Here is a 22005-nt window from a genome sequence, read left to right as displayed (position 1 = left end):
AAATTTAACAAATTAGTATTGAGTAATAATTAATCAAATTAATTCCTTAAAAGTTAACCATTTAAAATGAGTAAAACTTACAATAACAACCAAAAAAACATAAATTTAAGTCACCATTATGGTGATCAGTGTTTGTTTTGAAATGACGGTTTTCTCCTTCAGTGATTCTGCTTGTTAACATCAGGTGTCTTCCTACTTTTACAACTTTATTGTCTTATCCGAATGAATATTCTAGGCTATGTGATTCAATTTTCTTGTGAAGAGATAATCAGTATGGGTTATATGACCTTATTTCAGTGACAAATTTTTTCTCACAAACCAAACCACGCATAAACATCATTATCTCAAAACTACAAATTTGTACATACATGCTGCTGACATATTAATGTAGCAGAGTTTGTGCTGAATACATTTTAATAATACTTTAGCCATGAAAATGTCACAAGTAACAGAAAAAAGCACAAATGTCAGAGCCAGGACCCAGAGGGTTACTACATAATATTTTTATTAAACTTATGAAAAAGTACAACTGCATAATTGTATTGTATACATGCATTTTATTGTCAGTTTGTAAAGTGATTTATTTATATTTTACATTTTTACAATATGTGCCTCTCCTCGTCCCCCACACTTTTAGCTTGCTAGCAAGGCCAGTGGAGTGATACAGTCCCTACACAACATAAAAAGGTCCATGTGCGTGATATTTTGAAACATGAAATGGTTATTGGCCGGGTCAGTGCAGCTGTGTGTGGACGCAGTGGTTTAGAGGACTTACTTTGGTATGTTTAACAGCTGCAGTCGACTCAGCTGAGAGGAAAGTGGGTCAAAGTGTCTCGGTCGGATTTCCTGTAATATCCGAATGCCAGAACCTCCACAGCAGGATTATAAGGATATTATTGGTATTTTCACCCACAATTTAATTACATTCATAAATATATAACTCGATAGGCTGAATATGCTCTATATTCCATAATCTTTTACCCTCAGTATTACTAACTCACTGTAAAAGCGTGTGCAGTCACACCATGCCCAATAAGGCCTTGAAAATGTCTCTGGAATCTACATGTCTCATTTGTTTAAACCAACGAGTCATCGTCAGATATACTCCAAAGGTAATGCTTACCCTAGAGATGGGTATTAAAGTAACAATACTATGCAAACTGTCTGCTGAAAAAATAGCTCATGCCTAAACATTTCTAAAAAAAAAACAACTTTATACATTTACGGTCACATTTATGGTGTGCTCGCGTGGCACAGATTTATGTTTCCAAAAGGCACACTTCACTTCCGCTTATATTCATGGCTTTATTAAAAAATGTTTATACAAAAGTTAGATCATTCCTTATACTTCAAAAGGACCTCTGCACATTGGCAGGCTTCTTCAGTGTCTGTTTTTAAGTCTCTTCTTGAAACACACCTCTATTCTTTGGCCTTTGATAACTGAAATTGACAATTCAGGTTTGGTTATATTGATTTTATTCATTTTATGGTTGTTATTGTTTTTTATGGGTCGTGTGAGTTTTTATATATTTTTTATTGTTTTAGTGAAGTGCACTTTGTGTCCACTTTGGATTTGAAAGTGCTCTATAAATAAATTTGATTGATTGATTGATACATATAGTAACAAAGAGGCAAACAGGACCACAAATTAGACACACTTCAGACTCTTCCCTTCCATACAATAACCTAGATAAGAGTGTGTTTTGTCATTTAGGGGCTGTGTAGTGTATTTCAGTGAGTGTCGATCAGACTTTTGCATCCAGTTATGAGATTGTATGTCTTCTTCAGATTTATGAGCTCTGTATGAGTCAAGCAGTGTCCTTCGTGCATATTCATATCACTGTGAATAAGTGTAAATAGCCTACTGTATAATAAAATGATGTATGTAGCCTAAAAGGAAAAAAGTTATAAATTATAAAATAATGAAGGATTGTAAGTGTCATTATAAAGAATAAATTGTTCTCTATGTACAGTAAAAGGAGTCAAACTCGATTTACTTAATTATGTTGATCAAGTTGATCTTTCGAAATGCATCTAAAAAAAGCATTACGACAGCAACACTGACATCATCTGGACAACACGTGAAAAATGCAAAAGTCATGAATAGTCCGGCCCTCTAGAACCACACAGATCTTTAATTTAATATCTTTTTGTTTTCTAAAGATGAAAGTTATTATGAAAAATCGTATATTCATCTCACAAAGTAAGAGGTTCTATATAGAATATATTATATATTTTTTTTCCTACTATGGAAGTCAATGAGACCAGAAACTGTCTGGTTACTGATATTCTTCTAAATATCAGAAAATCGGCTGAATGGACTCTAAAACGGTAAAACTCGACTGTTTAACTCTGGGGGAGTGGTAAAATGAGCCTATTCCCCCAAAAAAATGGAGTATCCCTTTAAGATTTGATATCTTCAACAACCACTTTTTATGGATTTTTGAATGGACTTGGAGTCATTTTTATTAAAAACAAATGGCTGGGATAGATTCAGCACCCCTAAAAAACCTAGTTAGACATCTCAAAAGCTAATAATAGTAAAATAAAATAAAAAATAAATCATCATTTTCTCCAAGACCCTTTGGGGACCCCAAACTTGATCGGCTCTCCAGGTGTTTCCACAAGGATTTGGCTGTGGATAAATTGGGAGGTGTTAGACACCATTCATGGCATTTTTTATGTTGTCACCATTTTTATGTTGTCATGCGCACAGCTACACAATTAGGAGAAGAGACATTTAAATACACAAGCAACTGTAGTAATAACAATGGCATAACAATGACCTGAAACAATACCTTCCAAATAAAAAGCCACCAAAAAAACTACAAGCAAGACAAAAAACAAACTTATACCATCCTCAGATCCCTTAATCTTATGAGTCTGTATCAGTGGTTCCCAAACCTTTTGTGCCAGGCCCCCCTTGTATTGAGAACATATTTTACAAAGCCTATGCATCCACATAAGGACAAGAGTCAAGACATTACTTGCAAAATCCTAGGATTATTTGAAACATTATAATAAATACAGTACTACAACTTATCTTCAAAGGCTTCTCTTTGTGTTCATGTTGTGAAGTCTACCAGTGACGTCTTAACCTTCACTTTACAAGACCTGAGAATTACTCCCACACATCACTCTAACAGGCAGACAAGCCACAGCAAGATATACAAAGTCTTTTACTCTTTTCTTCCTGAACACAAATATCATATTACATGATGTGAATGGATAATGAAGATAATAAACATCCGCCAATTGCCTAATCTTGTTGAGTGGCAAATGGATCTGCAGCCATCTAGTGGACATTTAGATCAAACCCCTCACTGTTTAAACTTTAAAGGGATAGTTCACCCAAAAATATACCGTTTACGTTAACTTTTTCCCCAGTAAAATCAATCAAATATAGCCTACTTTTGTTCAATAGTAATTAATATATATATATATATATATATATATATATATATAATATATATATATATATATATATATATAATTAATTTATATATATATATTTCTACAATTTTTACAATACAAGATTTTTTTTTAATTAACCTCTTTATTGATTTGAGCTTTTTAAAAGTTGATTTGTACTTTCTATCTGGTAAATCACTAACTTGTTTCAATTTCTGCAGGTATGTAGAACATGTTGTCCATGTTAATCAGTATCATTTGCACACACACACACACACGCACACACACGCACACACACACACACACACACACACACACACACACACACACACACACACACACACACACACACACACACACACACACACACACACACACACAAGGAAACAACAACTGAAAGCTGATATCTGTGTATTTTGGATTTCATCAGAAAGATCAGAAACATTCTTCATGTGCCAGTTTTCAGATGGCAGAACCAGTCAAACTGTAGTCCATGTACCGCATTACTCAAAACGCATCAAACGCTATGGCACACGCTGCGCTACTGCTGCTGATCAGCTTGACCATTTCTGTGGGTCGAGCCATCAATTTCTATGGGGGATCGATTACCTTCATGCCTGGAAACATATATCCAGGTGGAGCAGTGGAGGTAAGTCCAGAACAATACATTCGGTAACACTTTACGGATGCACTAAAAAGCATTAATTTATGCTTGACTAATGCACAGATAATACTGAATTAATGTGTACTAATGATTATTTAAGCTATTCATTAATGATTACACCACATTAGGAACTAATTAAGAGTCTGTAAGGTTAATGTATTAGTTCATTCACAAATTGTTATTAATTAAATATGTAATTGTGGATTAAATCCATAATAACTATTTTTTTAACTAATAGCGTTAATTAATTATGTTAATTACCAGAATGAGCCAAAGCCTTGTATTTCAACTTCCAGATAATATGACAGGTTCCCTAATATGCATCAATACATGATTAATTACTTCATTGTTAGTGCAAATTCATGTGCAAATTACGACATACACATGATGTGCCCCCACAAGTAAAGTCATAACATAATGATAGCTACCTTTGCAAATCATTAGCTAATGATTAATTAAAGCAGACAACTGGAAGTGCATAGCTTTGACTAATTGTGGTAATTAATTAACACATTAATTTACATTATTAGCTAATAAAATATGTTATTAAGGAATTTATACACAATGACACATTGAATCAATAGCAATTCATGTATTATTTAATCTATTAATCATATAGACTCTTTATTAGTTGCTGATGCAGTAATCATTAATTAATGGTTTAGTTCTTCATGAGTTATATATTAACTCAGTATTATCTGTGCATTAGTTAAGTATGAATTAATGTATATTAGTGCACCCGTATTGTAAAGTGTTACCATACATTCATATCTCTTTAATCTGTTAGTGTCACCCCTCTTTTTGAGCAAAGATTTCAAATGAATATTTTAGAATTCATATTAAGGTTGGTTATTTTAAAGATGCTCTAAAAAATGCAGACAAAGTTGGGTCAAATATGGACAAACCCAGTCGCTGGGTTAAGTCTTATATTTAAATGTTTAACCCAATAGTTGGGTTTGTCCATATTTGACCCAACTTTGGGTTTAAACAACACAGCATATTTTTAACAGGCTATTTCTCTATTTCTGTTATTTTATTTGAAATTAAACAACTAAGAAACTCACCCTCATTTAATTCCGAACTTGCATGATTCTCTTTATGGTGATTTTTTATTTTTTCATAAAGTGAAAGTCAATGGGGTCCAATCTTTGAAAGCATTCTTTACAATATCTTGCACGTTGTTAAAAAAAAAGATATCTGTTGTATATATTCCTGGCAGATGCACTTTTACTACAGAGAGTCTGGTAAACTGCCCTGTGATCCTCAAGTCGCATGGACCTGTGATAGTGGCGACTGTGGCCTTCTCACATTCTCAGAGGCTGAGGTGACGGATCAGGACCATTCGGGTCAGATCCTCTGGTGCCAGTATGAGCGTCACATGACCACCAATGTCACTGGTGACGAGCCCTTCTTTCTGAGGTAAGATCAATAGAATAATAGTAAAAAATAGACTTTTGCATACTTTTACCAAGAGTACTTAAGAGGGTACAGACCCTCTTCAAGTATTGAACAATCATATGTCAATTATTTTTATTATGATATTTCAGGGATTTTCCTAATAAAATAAGATCTTTTCAGGAATGTAATTTATAATATTTTTTCACAAAATAATCTTAAACATTATTGTATCTAAAATCAACTTACAGTTAAGTATCGTTCATCAACAAGTAGGAAATAGTACTAAAATGTGTTGTACTGAAGTAGAAGTACAGACTAAAGTAAGAATAAACATTGACCATTTTATTATTAAAACTCTCTTTAGTGACTCTGGTTGCTGCTGGGAAAATAATGTTCGTGATGTCCGTGAATTTACGCTTCATAGCCTCGTTGACACAAGACTACGTTCAGACACTAAGACTGCAAACAGGTCCCCTGTTTCTGCAACAATACCAAACATAAGGTTTGTGCTTTTAAAATACATTTTATCTATAGACCTGTCCTACAGCTTTCTTGAAAACTTGATTCTGTGTGTTCTACTGCTAACCTGAAGATCAAATGTGTTTGTGACCACCAAACTATAAAATGTATTTCAACTATGGCTGATTAATCGCATCCAAAATAAAAGTTTATGTTTAAATAATATATTTGGTTGCACTGTGTATAATTATTTTATATATTTAAATACACACACATGCTTGTATATATTTAAGAAATATGTTCATGGATATACTGTATTAACACAGTGTCATCCCAAAAAGTCATATAACTGACGTTTTGGGACGTATTTTGACCATACGTCAATATCCGCCTTTTTAGGGCCCCCTTAAACGTCGGTAGATGGCGATCCCGGGCCGTCATACAACTGACGCTTTACCTTTAACGTCAGTTAGGTGACGGGTTAGGTTTAGGGTTAGGTTTAGGTCTGGGGTAGAGTTAGGATAACCTCATCTACCGACGTTTAAGGGGGCCCTAAAAAGGCGAATATTGACGTATGGTCAAAAGACGTCCCAAAACGTCAGTTATATGACGTCTTGGGATGAGACCGGGTTGACTGTATATAGATTTATATATAATTTATATTATATACAAATATAAATATTTTATATATAAATAATATTTTTTTTCCTAAATATACAAGCATGTGTGTGTATATATATATATATACAAAATAATTATTCACAGTGCACCCACATATATTATGTAAACACAAACTTTTATTTTGAATGCGATTAATCGTGATGAATCGTTTGATTAATCGCCCTAATTTCAACGTTTTATTTCATGGTCTTTCCTCAGGGTTCCTCAGAACTGTTTTCATCGTCTTCACCTGCTGGCCCATGACCCAGATGGAGATCATGTGAGATGCATGTGCCCATCTTGCAATCAACACCCAAACATAAATCTTGATGAGGTAACATTTTAGAATGATACACTCCCATTACAAGTTTAGATTAAACAGGCAAATGCACCTTGGTAATTTAAAGAAGCTGATTTCAGGACTGCGGATGACAGAAATGTTGAATGTAAAAAATATTACAATTTCATTAAATGTTGACAAGTATAGATTACAAGCATCCATTGAATTAATAACTTTCTTGCCAGTCTTTCTGCTACATGTAAATAGACCTTAGCTAGGGTAGCACTATATTTACTTTTGACAGGAATAAAAACAAAGCTGTGGTTAATAGAATACAGTGGGCGAATTCCCATCGGAAGTGCCCTACTCAATCCGAGTGGGAACTTTGCAGGGAGCAGGGCCTGCATGTCATAATGGAGGAGCCGTTTGATTCAACAAGGTGCTGAAAGCATTCTTTAGAAATGTTGGCTCATATTGATAGGATAGCATCTTGCAGTTGATGGAGATTTGTGGGATGAACATCCAGGGCACGAAGCTCCCGTTCCACCACATCCCAAAGATGCTCTATTGGGTTGAGATCTGGTGACTGTGGGGGCCATTTTAGTACAGTCAACTCACTGACATGTTCAAGAAACCAATTTGAAAAGATTCGAGCTTTGTGACATGGTGCATTATCCTGCTGGAAGTAGCCATCAGAGGATGGGGACATGGTGGCCATAAAGGGATGGACATGGTCAGAGACAATGCTCAGGTAGGCCGTGGCATTTAAACGATGCCCAATTGGCACTAAGGGGCCTAAAGTGTGCCAAGAAAACATTCCCCACACCATTACACCACCACCACCAGCCTGCACAGTGGTAACAAGGCATGATGGGTCCATGATCTCATTCTGTTTACGCCAAATTCTGACTCTACCATCTGAATCTCTCAACAGAAATCGAGACTTTATAAAGTACAACTGAAAGTATTTTCCTGAAAGATGTTTCATACAGTGCGTGCCATTGTAAAGAGTACATCTAGCCCTCACAGCCTCACTCATCTGTGTTAAATTCAATATGGCGACTTATGGCTCTTTCAGACTGCACGATTTTCAAAGTAGTCAGGTCGCTGCTCTTTTCACACTGCATGACTATCTTGGCCAGCATTCAGTCGCTGCTGTGTTCACACTGGACGATGGATCGGCGACAGAAGGTTTCACACTGCATGACTTTAGAAAAATCGCCGACAGACTCTGTCTAGCACGCTGCACGCAAACTACATTTCACAACAAACACGCGTGAGATATGAAAAGGAAACAACGCGCGACACCACACGTGCAAGACCGGAGTTCTCACGTGAGACTTTTTTTTTCAACCCGGTTGTGGTACAGCTGGTGAAACAGACACGAGTGCTCCTGCCAAATTTCTACTAATTTTTCTTCCATTTATTGTGTCCAAATAGACCGAGAAGAAGCTTTTTTGTTGAAACAATGCCATATCATGTTGATATGTGATCTATAACTCCTCCCCGAACTCCCTGCTGCTCTGTATCTTGCTCTCTCACTGGCTGCCGGTGATCGCCGATGTAGTTTTCAGTCAAAACACTTTTCACACAGCAGGATTTTGAATCGCCGACAGGTCCAGATATTTAGCATGCCAAATATCTTACGGGCGTCGGCGACTCGTCGGTGATTCTCTCAGTTCGCGTCTTTGTTCATTCACACTGCGTGATTGTCACTCGCGTAAACGAGCGCCGATTTGCCTGTGATTTCGGGCATTTGTCGGCGATTTCTCAAAACATGTCGGCGAGCCAAAATCGTGGCTAAAATCATGCAGTCTGAACTCGGCATAACCTGACTAAAGTCTATGCCAAATAAAAAATAAAACACTATAAGAACAGATCTGTGAACCATTTTAGCTAATCTTTTATCTGGTGTATCAGTTAATATGCTTTAACATCTACAGGAATGTAGAACATGTTATCTATAAATAAACTTAATCTTTAGCATTTACCCACATCAGGAAATAACATAATACTGACACTGTTCAGTATTTGTGTGATGCGTGATCAGCCGTGAGTGACCATTATTGCTTCCCAGGGCGCTAGAAAATCATATTTCCAATGTCTCATAGTTTTGTTTATTTTTCCATGTTTGACACTTTTTTTTCTTTTTCTTTACAGTTTTACAGTTTAAATGTTACATTTCAATGCACAAATGGTGCTATTATTTTTCTGTCTAGGACTCGTGCACTCTGAGCAGTAATGGTACAGTGGACTTGGGACTTCATGTTTTTGAGTTCACATTGGAGGACTATCCTGTATCAAAGGTCACTTTGACAAAACAGAATGGGATCTCGTCTGCCAGAAATCCTTATAATCAGACCGCCAACACTGACTCAACTCCTCTCAGTCAAGTGCCTCTGCAGTTTGGAGTTGAAAGTGAGTGAGAATAATGTAGATCAGTGGTTCTCAACCTTTTTTAATCCATTTTCCACAACACATTTCAAAATCCAGAAAGTGACACACTCCTAAATTACGTTTCAAGATACCAGAAGTTTTAAGAGCTGAATGTTTTTCAAAGTTTCAACTCTTAAACAACGCATTTACACCTCTAGTTGTTTGTGATTAACTGGATAAGGATTCAGAATTGGAAAAAAGCAGGTAACACTTTAGAATACGGTTCCTTCGTTAATGAATAACTACACTAGAACCAATAAGTAACGCAAAATTAACCTAGTTACTATTATTAACTAACAAGAAACGCTGATTAACAAACTAGTAAGTAATAGCACACAGATGAAAGTGGTAGATCACTAGCTAATCAATAACTACTATTTTTTCAATACTTCCTAGAGAACTACTAAAAAAGTTTATTAACAATCTAGTAACTATTATTAACTAAAAAAAAAAAACTCTGATTAAGGCACTAGTAAGTAATAGTGCGCAGATGAACGGGTTACTACATACTTCTGTTGGAATTACTAATTATTTGGATCCGTATTATAAAGTGAAGACCATGGAAACTAACTAGTAATGACTCAAGTGTCACTAAAGACATTTTCTAAAAGTGTACTAAAGTTCCCCAAAAATCTCAAACGCTCAAAATAACTTTAGTGTTTGGTTGCACAAATCACGTCTACATCATGCAGTAACACTTGAGTCATTACTCGCTCCAATGACTTTATACTACGAATCCAAATAATTAGTAATTCCCACAGAAGTATCTAGTAACACTTTCATCTGTGCACTATTACTCACTAATTTATAATCAGAGTTTCTTTTTAGTTAATAATAGTAACTAGATTGTTAATATTGTGTTACTCATTCACTCTCAGAAAAAAAGGTACAAAAGCTGTCACTGGGGCGGTACCTTTTCAAAAGGTACACTTTTGTACCTAAAGGGTGCATATTGGTACCAATATGCACCCTTTAGGTACAAAAGAGTGACAGCTTTTGTACATTTTTTCTGACACTGTTGGTTCTTCTGTAGTTATTCATTAACGAATGAACCGTATTAAAGTGTTACCAAAAAAACATACCAGTAAATAATTATTTTACTCAATTTCAACCTGATATATATATTTTTTTAACTTTAAAAAATATTTACATTATTTTTTCAGTTCTAGAAACCACACTGGTGACACTTTATTTAAAGCTTTATTCCATGGTTTCTCTGAATACTCGATTCTGATTGGCTGGAAGTTGTTAATTAAAGCTGTTTATGCGCAGATAGTTCAGTCACTGTTCTATTATGAGATGGAAACTTGAGTTAGTGACATAATAAATCAAGTTTGTCTCCTTATGATCTCAAAATACTAAAATAGTATACATGTACATATTTTGTAATAAACTTAATATTGTTTTTAAATATATATATTAACATTTAAACAAATTAGTAGTTTTATATTTCTCGATTAGTCGATTATGCTGTTCGCAGTGCATCATGGGATTGTAGTTCTTACTATCACTAAAGACATAAGTACACAGCCATCTACTTTTGTATTTTTCTAAGATTTTCAAACACTTTTTTGGCTTCACATCAAAGTTCGTAAAGTTCATATTCATGGCTGATAATGCTTTAATAATGACTAAAATCCCTATGGGAGATTTGAATGAGGAAAAAACTTCCAGAACCAACAAAACTCTTTTAGTGGGCACTGCTGGATTCTAGAAACATGTGATAAAATACAAACTAGAACAAGTTTCATTTGCTGTCAAAGACTAGTACTGTATGAACAAGGCTTTAGCAGTAGCTTTCATGTATTGTGTTGCTTCAACTCACTGTAGTTCTGTGCATTTAAATCATTCTACCCTGTTTCCACTGTTTTGTAGTCCTTACACCAGTCCACAGTTGTGTACCAGGGGTGAACAGGCCAAGTTTACTGACACCAACTCCCTTACATGGAGATGTACAACATGCAGCTGTGGGACGTGATCACATTATCACCCTCCGTGCCCAGAGCTTGGGCAACAGGTCTGAAATATGCATTGTCCAAAAATTGAAAAAAAAAAAAAAAAATCTGCTACAACTTTCCTGAACAGGCCCAAATTTCACTCTGCTAAAATATGCAATTTTTGTATAAATCCAGAAGATCCATCAGATGCAGGCCCGGTTCTATTGGGCTATAGGGCAAAATCTCATATTGGTGAAACAGATTTGGCAAACACTCCATTGCTTATTTGTGTTTGTGCTCTGGACAACATTGAAGGTTTCTATTTACAATATGTTTTTGCAGCGCTGAGCAATGTAGCCAATCACAGACATATCTGTTGAGCTCTTAGATTGTCCCTATTATGGATTTTTGAAAATGACCTTTCATGTAGTTTTGTGTAGACCCTTCATGACCACGATACCACTGCATTATAAAGTTTCCGAGGGGCGCTCCTGTAAAAAATAAAGTGGGTGAAACTTCCAGTGAGGCGGCGGAAGTAGCATTCCAATAGTATTTTGTGTGTTAGTTAGCGAAGAGGCTAGCTGTTTTTCGGAGAATTATTTTACTATTTAAAGACGCAAATCTTTATGAGAGATGTCGTTACGGAGCTCAGGTGCTGTTCGCAGTTGTATGTATAACCGGACTAAACTAATTCAGTGGCTTAAACGTGATTGTTTTGAATATGCTGGAAATGAAATCAGACTGTAACGTTAGTTTCCATCACCTCCCAAAAGACGACGAATCTTCCTGTGTACATTAGTTTAGATTCTTAATATTCTATAAACTCTATCAGCATGTGATTGGCTGTTCGCTACTGATGTTACACCTAAACTCAGGATCAAAGCCTGAGTTGACAGAATATGTGCCAGTTAATGTATTCAAGCAGCACATTCATTTATAATTTTGAATAAACTCCAAAGCACAATGACTAAGTGTGTATTTTTTATTTTAATTGTTTGTCAGCTCACACAACTGTCTGTCACCATGCCTTGCGAGTACTGATTATTAATAATGTTATTATAATACTCCCAATCAACTACTCCAGAGGGTAAAGGTACTGTTATTTCACCCTTTTTAATTTCGTTGAGGTTGTGTTCCCACATCGTTAGCTAGTTTGGATCGCTATAACTTGAATGACTGTCAACTGTTGAATGAACGAGTGTCAAGCATGTCAAGTCGCGCTTAGTTTACTTCGAACCAGAAGTCGCGCCCACTTTTGACGCAAGGCCTCATGGGGCGTAGACAACTTGTGGATACTTTTGCTGCGTTCGCTTTATTTTACTGATGACTGCTTCTCGAATCTCTGAGTTAAATGTAGGATTAGCAAACCACTTGCTTTTGAACGATGGTGTTCAAAATACTTAGTTTTGAGTTTATATCGAGTAGGTCTCCTGCTAACTGGCTAACTCACATTATTACTGTCTTACTGAAATACTCTCACAGTAGCTACATTGCTATTTGTGTTGTGGTGGTGCTTAGGAGGCGTTGCTTACTCATATCTGTGCTTTGCACCCTCCCTAAATTCAGAAGCACACTCAGTGATTTGTTTCTGGAACCAGGCCTGATCAAATATGCAGTATGTGGAGTTGTTGAAATGCTTAGTATCTCATGCTTAGTAATGCTTAGTTATTTGAGTAAACGTTATTTAATCTTTCAATCACTGTTGTATAGTATCTTAGACTTCCAGGTCAGTGGTCCATGGAACATGTCAAAGAGCTTGAGGAATGCAAGTCAAGGGGTTACAGAGGCAATGCTCACATGGACACCACAGGAATCTGACCTGCATCATCATGTACCCGTGTGTTTCACTGCAGACACACTTCAGAGGTAAAATGAGGTCTGTTCATAATAAGCTCACTGAGAATTCAGGATTAGATTTTGTTCCTTGATCTGTCATTTGTCTTTCTCTCCATAACTAGTCAGTCAGAGATGAGGTGCATTGTGATCATTGTGGCAAAATCGAGGGTTCTCTCAGGTAAAAAAGATTTCATAAATGTCATAACGAACAAATCTGTTGACAGTTGTTTTTGTTTTGTGAAATATCTAGATCAGTCATGAAACTCTAGATGGTGCTGATATGTCCTTCACATGCAGCCTGCACCATCTAGAGTTTTATGACTGATCTAGATATTTCACAATACAAAAACAAACTGTAAACTCTAAAAATGAACAACTGTTAACAGTTTTTATTTTTGCTTGCAATCATATTTACTACATGGCACACGCTGATTGGCCTCTTCTGATCTTGCAACCAATGAGATTGCTTGCTCAACAATTGAATAGTCTGGTTTAGTGTTTGCCGTAGGCTAGTCCTGCACGTACGATCTGAAACCACCTTCCCCAGCTCCACCTGCTTAGATCTGCTATGGTACTTAATGTATCATGCAACAGCAGAATAATCTTACTGTACATACTTACAGCAGCGTGACTGTGTATGATATGAATTTAAAGGTACAATATGTAGGATTTTTCACCACCAGGGGTCGCTAATCTCTTACAATAACAAAGGCGTATATCGATGACGCAAAGCATTGAGTGGAATTATGGATCTTGTCGTCAAGCTGATGGATCTTTAATGGACGAGTGAATACTTTGATGTTTTAACATGACTGGTGTGAAGCAGGGCGCGATTGCTAATGAGAGACAGATATAAGCGTCACACGCAACGCGAGTTCTGCGGATATTGAGGAATAAGGACATTTCATTCTACCGAACTACACGCAAATGCTCAATTAATACTCAGCTTATTAGACAAATTAAACTTGAGGTAATGTAGCGCTGTTTCACTTGCTCTAACAGTTTCACTATCACACTAAACAGCATTTGAGTGTTGAATGTTGTTAGTTAGGTTGTTTGTTGGCTATATGAGACTAGCAGTAAGCTAGTACATACAGATCATATTCTAACATTTCATCATGGCAAACTAAATAAAATTGATTAGTTTAATGTACATTTGCTCACCTGTCTAAAAAAGTACATGCAACACTCTCGTCTCTGTCAAGTCGAAGTTAGTCGCGGACGTGGAGCTCTCGGCATCTGGAAAGATGTTGGTCTTCGTTTTAGTCCTCTTTTTGTCTCAAAGTCTGCATGCCATGGTCCATAATGTTTGAACAAAACAACAACAGCGTGAGCGTCCTTGCTAAGCATAAACCAGTTGTCCACATCTGTCGCCATGGTTACTATGGCAGAAACCGAGGCTAACACAGATATGACGCCATTGACTGGCGACTCTTCACCCCTGCTCAGACGCCCCGTTTCCTTGGTTAAAATTGCAATTTTCTCACGATTTACAAATAGTTGGAAACATTGGCGATATTGTAAGTAATCAACTAAACAAAATGTATAACATTGTCCTAGTGGTTTTGGGATATTTTACTGCAAAAATCCTGCATATTGTACCTTTAACAAATTATTGCCACATTTTTAGAAGCATTGTTAGTGCATTGATAATATCTTACAATTTTTGTTGTTGTCATTTTAGATCAATTAATAAATGTATCATATCCCTCAAGGTGAAGCGGAGGTCTTCTGTGAAGAAAACAGTATCAGCATTGCAATAAGCAAAGCCTCCATGAAGGGGATTGATCAAAACTGGCTCCAACTGAGAGACCCTACCTGCTCTCTTACTTCCAATGACACCCATATCCTGGGCATGGTGTCCCTCAACACCTGTGGTACCACGATGGAGGTATATATACGTACTATACGTATGTGTTCTCCAATTTAAATAGAAAATTTGCTATGCTACTCAGCTAAATATAAAAATATAACTTCAAAACGCAAATGTTTAAATGTATTTAGAACATCTCTTCTTGGTTATGCACTGTAAAAATGAATATGCTTTATCTAATCAATAGAATTGTGGCAACAGATTAAAAGAAATATTATTAATTAAATTTAATAAACTAGAATTGAGTAATAATTAATCAAATTATTCCTTAAAAGTTAACCATATAAAATGAGTAAAGTTTACACCAAAAAAATTAACAAAAATATCTCACTAACAGACAGACGTCAAAGATTTATTAAGAACTCTTTATTTTATATTGCCAACATTGAAGACACCTGATGTTAACAAGCAGAATCACTGAAGGAGAAAACCATCATTTTAAAACAAACCTAAAACAAACACTGATCACCACAATGGTGACTTCAGTTTATGGTTTTTTGTTGTTGTTCTTGTAAGTTTTACTAATTTTAAATGGTTAACTTTTAAGGAATTAATTTGATTAATTATTACTCAATTCTAATTTGTTACATTTAATTAATAATATTGCTTGTTGCCACATTTTTTTGATTAGATAAAGCATGTTCATTTTTACAGTGTGTGAATGTTAGAGGGACATTCCATTCTATAATTTTGAATAGGTTATGAGTGAACGTTTTATTGTAATTACTAAAGAACGTTATTGAACTAGTTATAAGAACGTTTCCTTTTAGCTGATCCTTCTAATGATTAAAGGACTATCTGAGAATAATGACACCAAAAAAAGGTTTTATCCCAAGATTTAAAGGTATTGTAGGTAGGAATTTTATAAAAAAAACTTTTTTCCAAATTTGTTTAAACTTTCTGTATATATCAATGCATAATTAAAATGTAAGTACTCTGAAAAAGAAAGTATAAAAAATGAGTGTTTTTAGACCTCTCACGACTGTTTTAAAGACAGCTCATTATTTCCATTCACTTCACCTCCTCCCTTCTGGGCTCCTTCCAAAGCCACGCCCCCAAAACACATGAACGCGCGACTCCGACAGATGAGCTGAAGACGCATTATTTACCTGAGACGAGCTGAGAGGAAGGAGCGCAGTGCATGTAGTGACATCATGTCAGAATCATGTAATAAAAAAATCTAACTTTATCATTATGAAGATAAACAAATGATATGTATTTTAGTACTCACTATCAAGCTATTGGTAAAGTTTAAAATATATATTTATTAATCAATTATTAATCTCCTTCACTAACGAGCTAGTTATCTATAAGGCAAAGCTAAAAACAGGTTGCATGGTACACGTTTTTCCATTGCCATCATTTACACTGTGATGAAGATGAATTTCGTGTAAGATTCATAACATATGGTGTTCGGAATGTAAGAGTTTCCATGATGAAAGCATTGTTGACTCTGATGAGGACAGTGGGGTTAATACCATTTATGAGTCTTCCCCTACCATCCTAGGAAAAAAATATCGCTCCCCAGATGTAGATCTACATTTTGCTTCGTTTCGCTCAGACATTTAACGGTGTGTACATACACACATACACGCGGATAGCTCAAAATGTGTATTATACTTGACTTGAAAGAGGCGTGTATGTTTACGCAAAAGTCGTGTTGTGTACCGCATCATCAGCTCGAGGACAGATCCGAGGTCGAGGGCGAAGCAGAGGAGGTCGTTTAACTAGGGTCCAAAGAAGTAGAGGCCGAGGACGGGGTGGTCGAAGTGCAGGGCAAGGAGCACTTCTTGGACAAGAGGACCTGCGTCGAGTTTTGCATCTTCAAGCTCAAACAAGGGCATGTGAACAGGCATGATCTGGATACGCGCAAGTGATGCAAAAGGGTGGTTGCCATGGTTGCGAGAGAGTGACAGTCGCCTAAGCCAATCCTTTGTTTCGTCCCGGTTGGAAATAATGAGCTGTGTTTAGTGCAGATTAAACGGTCTAGAGTCACTCGATTTTTATACTCTTTTTATCAGAGTACTTACATTTTAATTATGCAATGATATATATAGAAAGTTTTAAAAAAAATTGAAAAAAGTTTTTTTTTTATAAAATTCCTACCTACAAGACCTTTAATTAATCAGTTATATATAGTATATATAATATAATATATCACATTATAAAAAAAACATTCATCAAAAACAAGAGAAACATCAGATGGATGTTCCATGAACATTACTCTTAACATTACATATATATATATATATATATATATATATATATATCTGTTTTTTATTTCTGCCTGATCTTTTCACACACCTGCTTCCTCTTGACCAATCAGGACTCCGGAGACTTCATGGTCTTCAAAAACGAGATCAATTCTTTTGAGAACCCCATTGAAGTAATCACCAGACGCAATCAAGTTAAAATCGGCTTCTCCTGCCAGTACCCCAAAGTAGCCAGTGTTTCAAACCACTACATCAACAAGAAGACAGACTTCATCTTTACTGAATCCAGCTTTGGCACTTTTAGTTACACATTTGACATTTTTACTAACAATAACTTTAGCAGTCCAGTGGGTCCCAGTCTGTATCCGCTGGAGATAAATTTAAATGATATGCTCTACATGGGCATAGCAGCCCATTCTGCTCTCCCTGAGGTCCAGCTCTTTGTGGAGTCTTGCAGGGCCACTCCAGATGCCAACCCATACAGTGCCCTCTCTTATGACATCATCAAAGATGGGTGAGACTGCTAAAATCCTTACACTAAATTATGGTAACATCTCTCTTCTATATCTGTTCCACATCAATTTTATTTTGTGAAGAAAAAAAAAAGATTTTTACTTAACCAGACATGAAAAGTGTCTTGGTTTTCTATATCTCTGGTATTTCGCTGTATAGCTCCGCCCACATTGAAACCTCATTTATCCAAAATTAACATAGTTATATATCAATCTTCAAATATGCTTTGCAATGATTGGCTGTGATTGTTGCAATGGAGAGACAAATTAATGGAAAGTTTGAACTGGGAACAAGAACTGGGCCCTCATTAAATTATGGAATAATTGTTAAGAAATAAATAATTTAAGCATATTTGTGAAAAAATCTGGCCCATCTAAGGTTATCTTGTCCCGGGCCCAGGCAAGACTGTCAGCTGGCCTGACTATGGCCCCGTCCACACTACTGCGTTTTCGTTTAAAAACGGAGAATTAAAATGAATACGATCTCCGTCCACACCAGCGTTTTAACTGCGTATTAGAAACGATCTCCGTCCACATTAAAATGACTGAAAACGCGGATCATGTGACCATTCACCAACACTGGGCATGCGCGTGCCAGTGTAAACAGTGAATGGCGAATCAGGGAAGGATACTTCATGACTGATAACACCCAATCATAGAGCCGAGCGTGAGCCTCTGCGTCATCGTTTCTGAAGTTCTCCGTTTTGTATGGTTTTGTCTCGTCCACCGGAGATTCAAAACGCAAAACGCAGCTGCAGCGTTTCTAAACTTCTCCGTTTTAGGTCTTCGTTTTTCCCGTTTTAGTGTGGACGGGAGGTGCAAACGTAGCAAAAGGTCTCCGTTTTTAAAAGAAAACGCAGTAGTGTGGACGGGGCCTATATATCCTTTATATTTAAGTACTGAGTTTGGTTCGGTTCCTCGTCCGGTATTGTCTTGTTTACTTATACCTTTGTTTACTTCTGTGATTCCTGAATAATATGATTAAAGGATTATAGCTAATCGCTTATTCTGCTTATCCTTGCCGAATAGTAGGGTTTCGACGATAGTCAAGTTTCTCAGATCACTGAATCTGCAGGAAGTTGAAGATCTACTGTTTGAGAATTTCATTCAAGATTTCTCCATAGATTACACAACACACGTGTATGATAAGCAATTCATGTAATCTCTCCGTGTATGATTGATTGAATATTCAGAATTAATATATTGTTTTGCTACCCTAGCTGCTCTGTATAATTATTCAGAAGTCATGTGATCTTTGTTTTCTTACAGGTGTATTTTGGATGGCACAGTTGAGGTTTATCATAGTGATGCAAGAACGTATGACTTTGGGATCCGAGCTTTCAAGTTCACAGGAGGCTACAATGAGGTAGCTATTTCCGAATCACATAGTAATGTTGTAAATGTTGTTGAGTATGAACATTAACTACAATGCACTCAAATTCTGTTGACAGGTGTACATTACCTGCTCAGTAATTCTGTGTGCGGAAGGAAGTTTAAACTCTAGATGCGCCCAAGGTTGCCTCAGAGAACCCGCACGCAAACGCAGACGAGATGTGAGCAAAGAAACCGATAGGCATCACATAATGCAGGGTCCCTTCCGTGTGGCTAGACAAACTCAGCATTCTGCAGAAGGTATATTAGTAAAGTCTTAAATAGTAATGAGTTCAAATGATTCTGCATCATGATCTTTAATATAATCGATTCTTACTTTCTTTAGCATCAGAAAATGGTGGTTCTCTTCATATCAATGCAGGCACCGCAGTCTTCTTGGGACTCTTTATAGTCTCAATTGTGGTGCTGGTGGGATTCTGGGTGTACACCATCAAAAAGACAAGAGCAACTGACCGCATGTATCTAATGTCCAGCTTCTGAAGAACATTTAAACATTACATTCTGTTTATGAAGTGTTAATTGAAAATATCATTTAAATATGTTAAAATCTGCATTACTTTATGTCAGACATTGTATGCCACTAACATTTGCACACACATGAAAGGGATGAAAGGGAAATTATTCATATTTTGATACTGTGTGTTTCATATTCTTTCGAAAGGTCAAGACTTGTACAAGTGCTTTACACAAGTAAATGTCTAGTTTAAAACAATAAATAGCAAATCAGCAGCATACTTGGCTTTGCCTAGTGCTTTACTATTTTTAACCATTTTCTTCTTTTTTAAACACTGTTTAGGGATCATAGGTGTAAAATGACCTAATATGTAAATGTAGGACTATTACAAACAGCTGTTACCTTGATGGAAATTGTACTGTATAAGAAAGCAAAAGTGTTTTTAAGGCATATGAAGAATAAAGTCAATTTGACTCACATTTTTTTGTTAGAAGTACCGCTTCTGTTGTCTATTCTCTAATCCATGTTAATTCTGAGGACTTTTACTTCTACCGTATCTGTAATATTTTAATAAATGTAACTTCAAACCTCTGACTCTGAATTACTGTTCTCAACATGATATTTGTTTAAAAAGCTAACATAAAGCTTGCATTTTTCTCTGGATTTTAAGAAAGTAATGTTACAAAAATAATTATATTAACAACAACTTCGTCGAGTCAGATAAATATATACTTTGGCTCAGTTGTATCCCAGTTATTGGTCTAAATAAGGTCAAACACCAATATTTTTGGTGACCCCGACGTGATCTTACATCTTTCTAATTCTGCTAGTTTTAATCAACAGTCTCTGGAAAACAGTCTCGACAAGTTGAACCACGAATGCCGTTCATACAGTTCAGAAGTTCACTGAACTTCATACTGTTCAGCGAACTTAGCACGTCGTGCGTGGTTTGACTAGTCGAGACTGTTTTCCAAAGATGGCTCCTGTCTCTATACACAAAGTGAACTGTCTTCATAAAACATCTTCTTATTAAACGGTCTGTACACTTACAAAGTTCTCAATGCTTCGTTTTGCATGTACAGACCCTCATTATGTTACTGTGTTAGTGTGTGTGCACACCCCTTCAAGTATAGAGTAACCCAGTAAACTACAGGCAGCTGTGGTTGCCAGCATCATACCGTAACAATACGGTGTGTTACTATTTTTGTGTTACAGCATATAGCTGTTAAATTAAAGTGTACTTTGTAGGACAACTCGGAAGTTAGCGGCGCATGGGTTCCCTCGGTCGAAAAGCAATGCATTTTCCCCATAGACGTTTGGAAAATCGCAAAAAATAAGACCTGTGTTCAACAAAGAGTTGTGCTCCTTACACGTTTTGTCTAGCAAGATAATCTTTACAAGTTAATCCAAAATTTATACATTTTGAAGCCTATATAAAGATTTTTAAAAACACAATCAGACACAATAAAGTTTAAAAAACCATAACTGTGTTCTATGTTATAATATTTCGAGGCTTTGTTCACCACAGACCTTATTTCAGGCGATTTAGCAAAAACCCATTTAAAAATCCCATAGGCTTTAGAGCGAGGGAACCGTAATGCTAAAATGCTAACTCACTTCTGCGTTTTGGCCTACAGAGTGCCGTCGTAACTTCAGCACTCTGTTGAGCTGGTTTCTAAAAGGGCCAATCAGAAGGGTATTCGCTTAAACACTCTCGACTATGTCTAAAAGGTAAGGTACTGTAGGTGATTTGTTCCAAATTTGAACTCCACTTTGTTGAGTCCCGCAACATCCTAAAGTTTCACAGTTGTTAATCTTTCCTGGGTTGACATTTCATGAAGTAACATCAGGCAGTTTTTATTTATATGGCAAGGCAAGGCACCGCATTATTTTACATTTGCGTAAGCAATCTTCTATCACTTGTTTCTGCTTCTTCTTCGCCTGTTTTGATCCGGGGATTCTGTACTCTTTAAGGGGCCGTTCACATATCGCGCCTAAAAACGCGTAGAAAACGCTAGGCGCACGCGTTCTCCTTTTTCCAAAGAAGCGCTAGGGCGGTTGCACTCCGGAGGCGTCTGTCGTTGCTAAGCAACCATCAGCTGCGCTCTCCATTAGGCTACATGAAGGAAATTTCAGCAATGGATTTCCACCACCGAAAAACCTTTGCTGTAACTCTGTTACAAGATTTATTTACTCAGAAAAGTAAAAAAACGCCGCAGTGTTTGGGTGCACCCCATACTACAAAAACGCAAGAACCATGGGGAATTTCACCAGCTGATTCAGGAACTCCGCCTGGACAATGGGAGGTTCAAAGCCTATTTCAGAGTGGGACCAGTTTGATTATATTTTAAGAAGAGGTAACAAAAATGGCGAGGAAGCTGATTGGTTGACGTGACACGTGACCTACGGTGCGCTTGCGGCATTCTGAAAAGTTGAGATGTTTTTATCTCGATGCGGCGCGGACGCGCCTGGAAAAAACG

General features: G+C 36.6%; 2 protein-coding genes across 2 annotated transcripts in view; one reads left to right on the top strand and one right to left on the bottom strand.

Moving 5' to 3' along the window:
- Window positions 1–22005, bottom strand: part of c22h18orf63 (chromosome 22 C18orf63 homolog) — a 151246-nt gene that overhangs the window by 11695 nt on the left and 117546 nt on the right. The gene's annotated exons all lie outside the window — the stretch shown is intronic.
- On the top strand, window positions 3753–20119 carry LOC120492188 (uncharacterized). The gene is made up of 13 exons (XM_039690352.2): window positions 3753–4060; window positions 5295–5494; window positions 5838–5975; window positions 6812–6926; window positions 9092–9290; window positions 11184–11325; window positions 12956–13111; window positions 13204–13259; window positions 14797–14972; window positions 17281–17681; window positions 18949–19045; window positions 19131–19311; window positions 19397–20119. Exons 1-13 carry the CDS (start codon window positions 3905–3907, stop codon window positions 19549–19551), a joined length of 2172 nt encoding a protein of 723 aa, XP_039546286.2. The 5' UTR covers window positions 3753–3904; the 3' UTR covers window positions 19552–20119.

Source organism: Pimephales promelas, chromosome 22 (genome assembly GCF_988280905.1).
Source record: "Pimephales promelas chromosome 22, fPimPro1.hap1.1, whole genome shotgun sequence".
Taxonomy (NCBI): domain Eukaryota; kingdom Metazoa; phylum Chordata; class Actinopteri; order Cypriniformes; family Leuciscidae; genus Pimephales; species Pimephales promelas.
This window is presented reverse-complemented; position numbering and strand designations above follow the sequence as displayed.

Bases quoted from the DNA above. Each gene is read 5' to 3' on its own strand.
- LOC120492188 (XM_039690352.2), top strand. From the start codon at position 3,905: ATGTACCGCATTACTCAAAACGCATCAAACGCTATGGCACACGCTGCG. The intron at 5,976-6,811 runs GTTTGTGCTTTT...GTCTTTCCTCAG, and splicing joins GCAACAATACCAAACATAAG to GGTTCCTCAGAACTGTTTTC. The intron at 13,112-13,203 runs GTAAAATGAGGT...CTCCATAACTAG, and splicing joins ACTGCAGACACACTTCAGAG to TCAGTCAGAGATGAGGTGCA.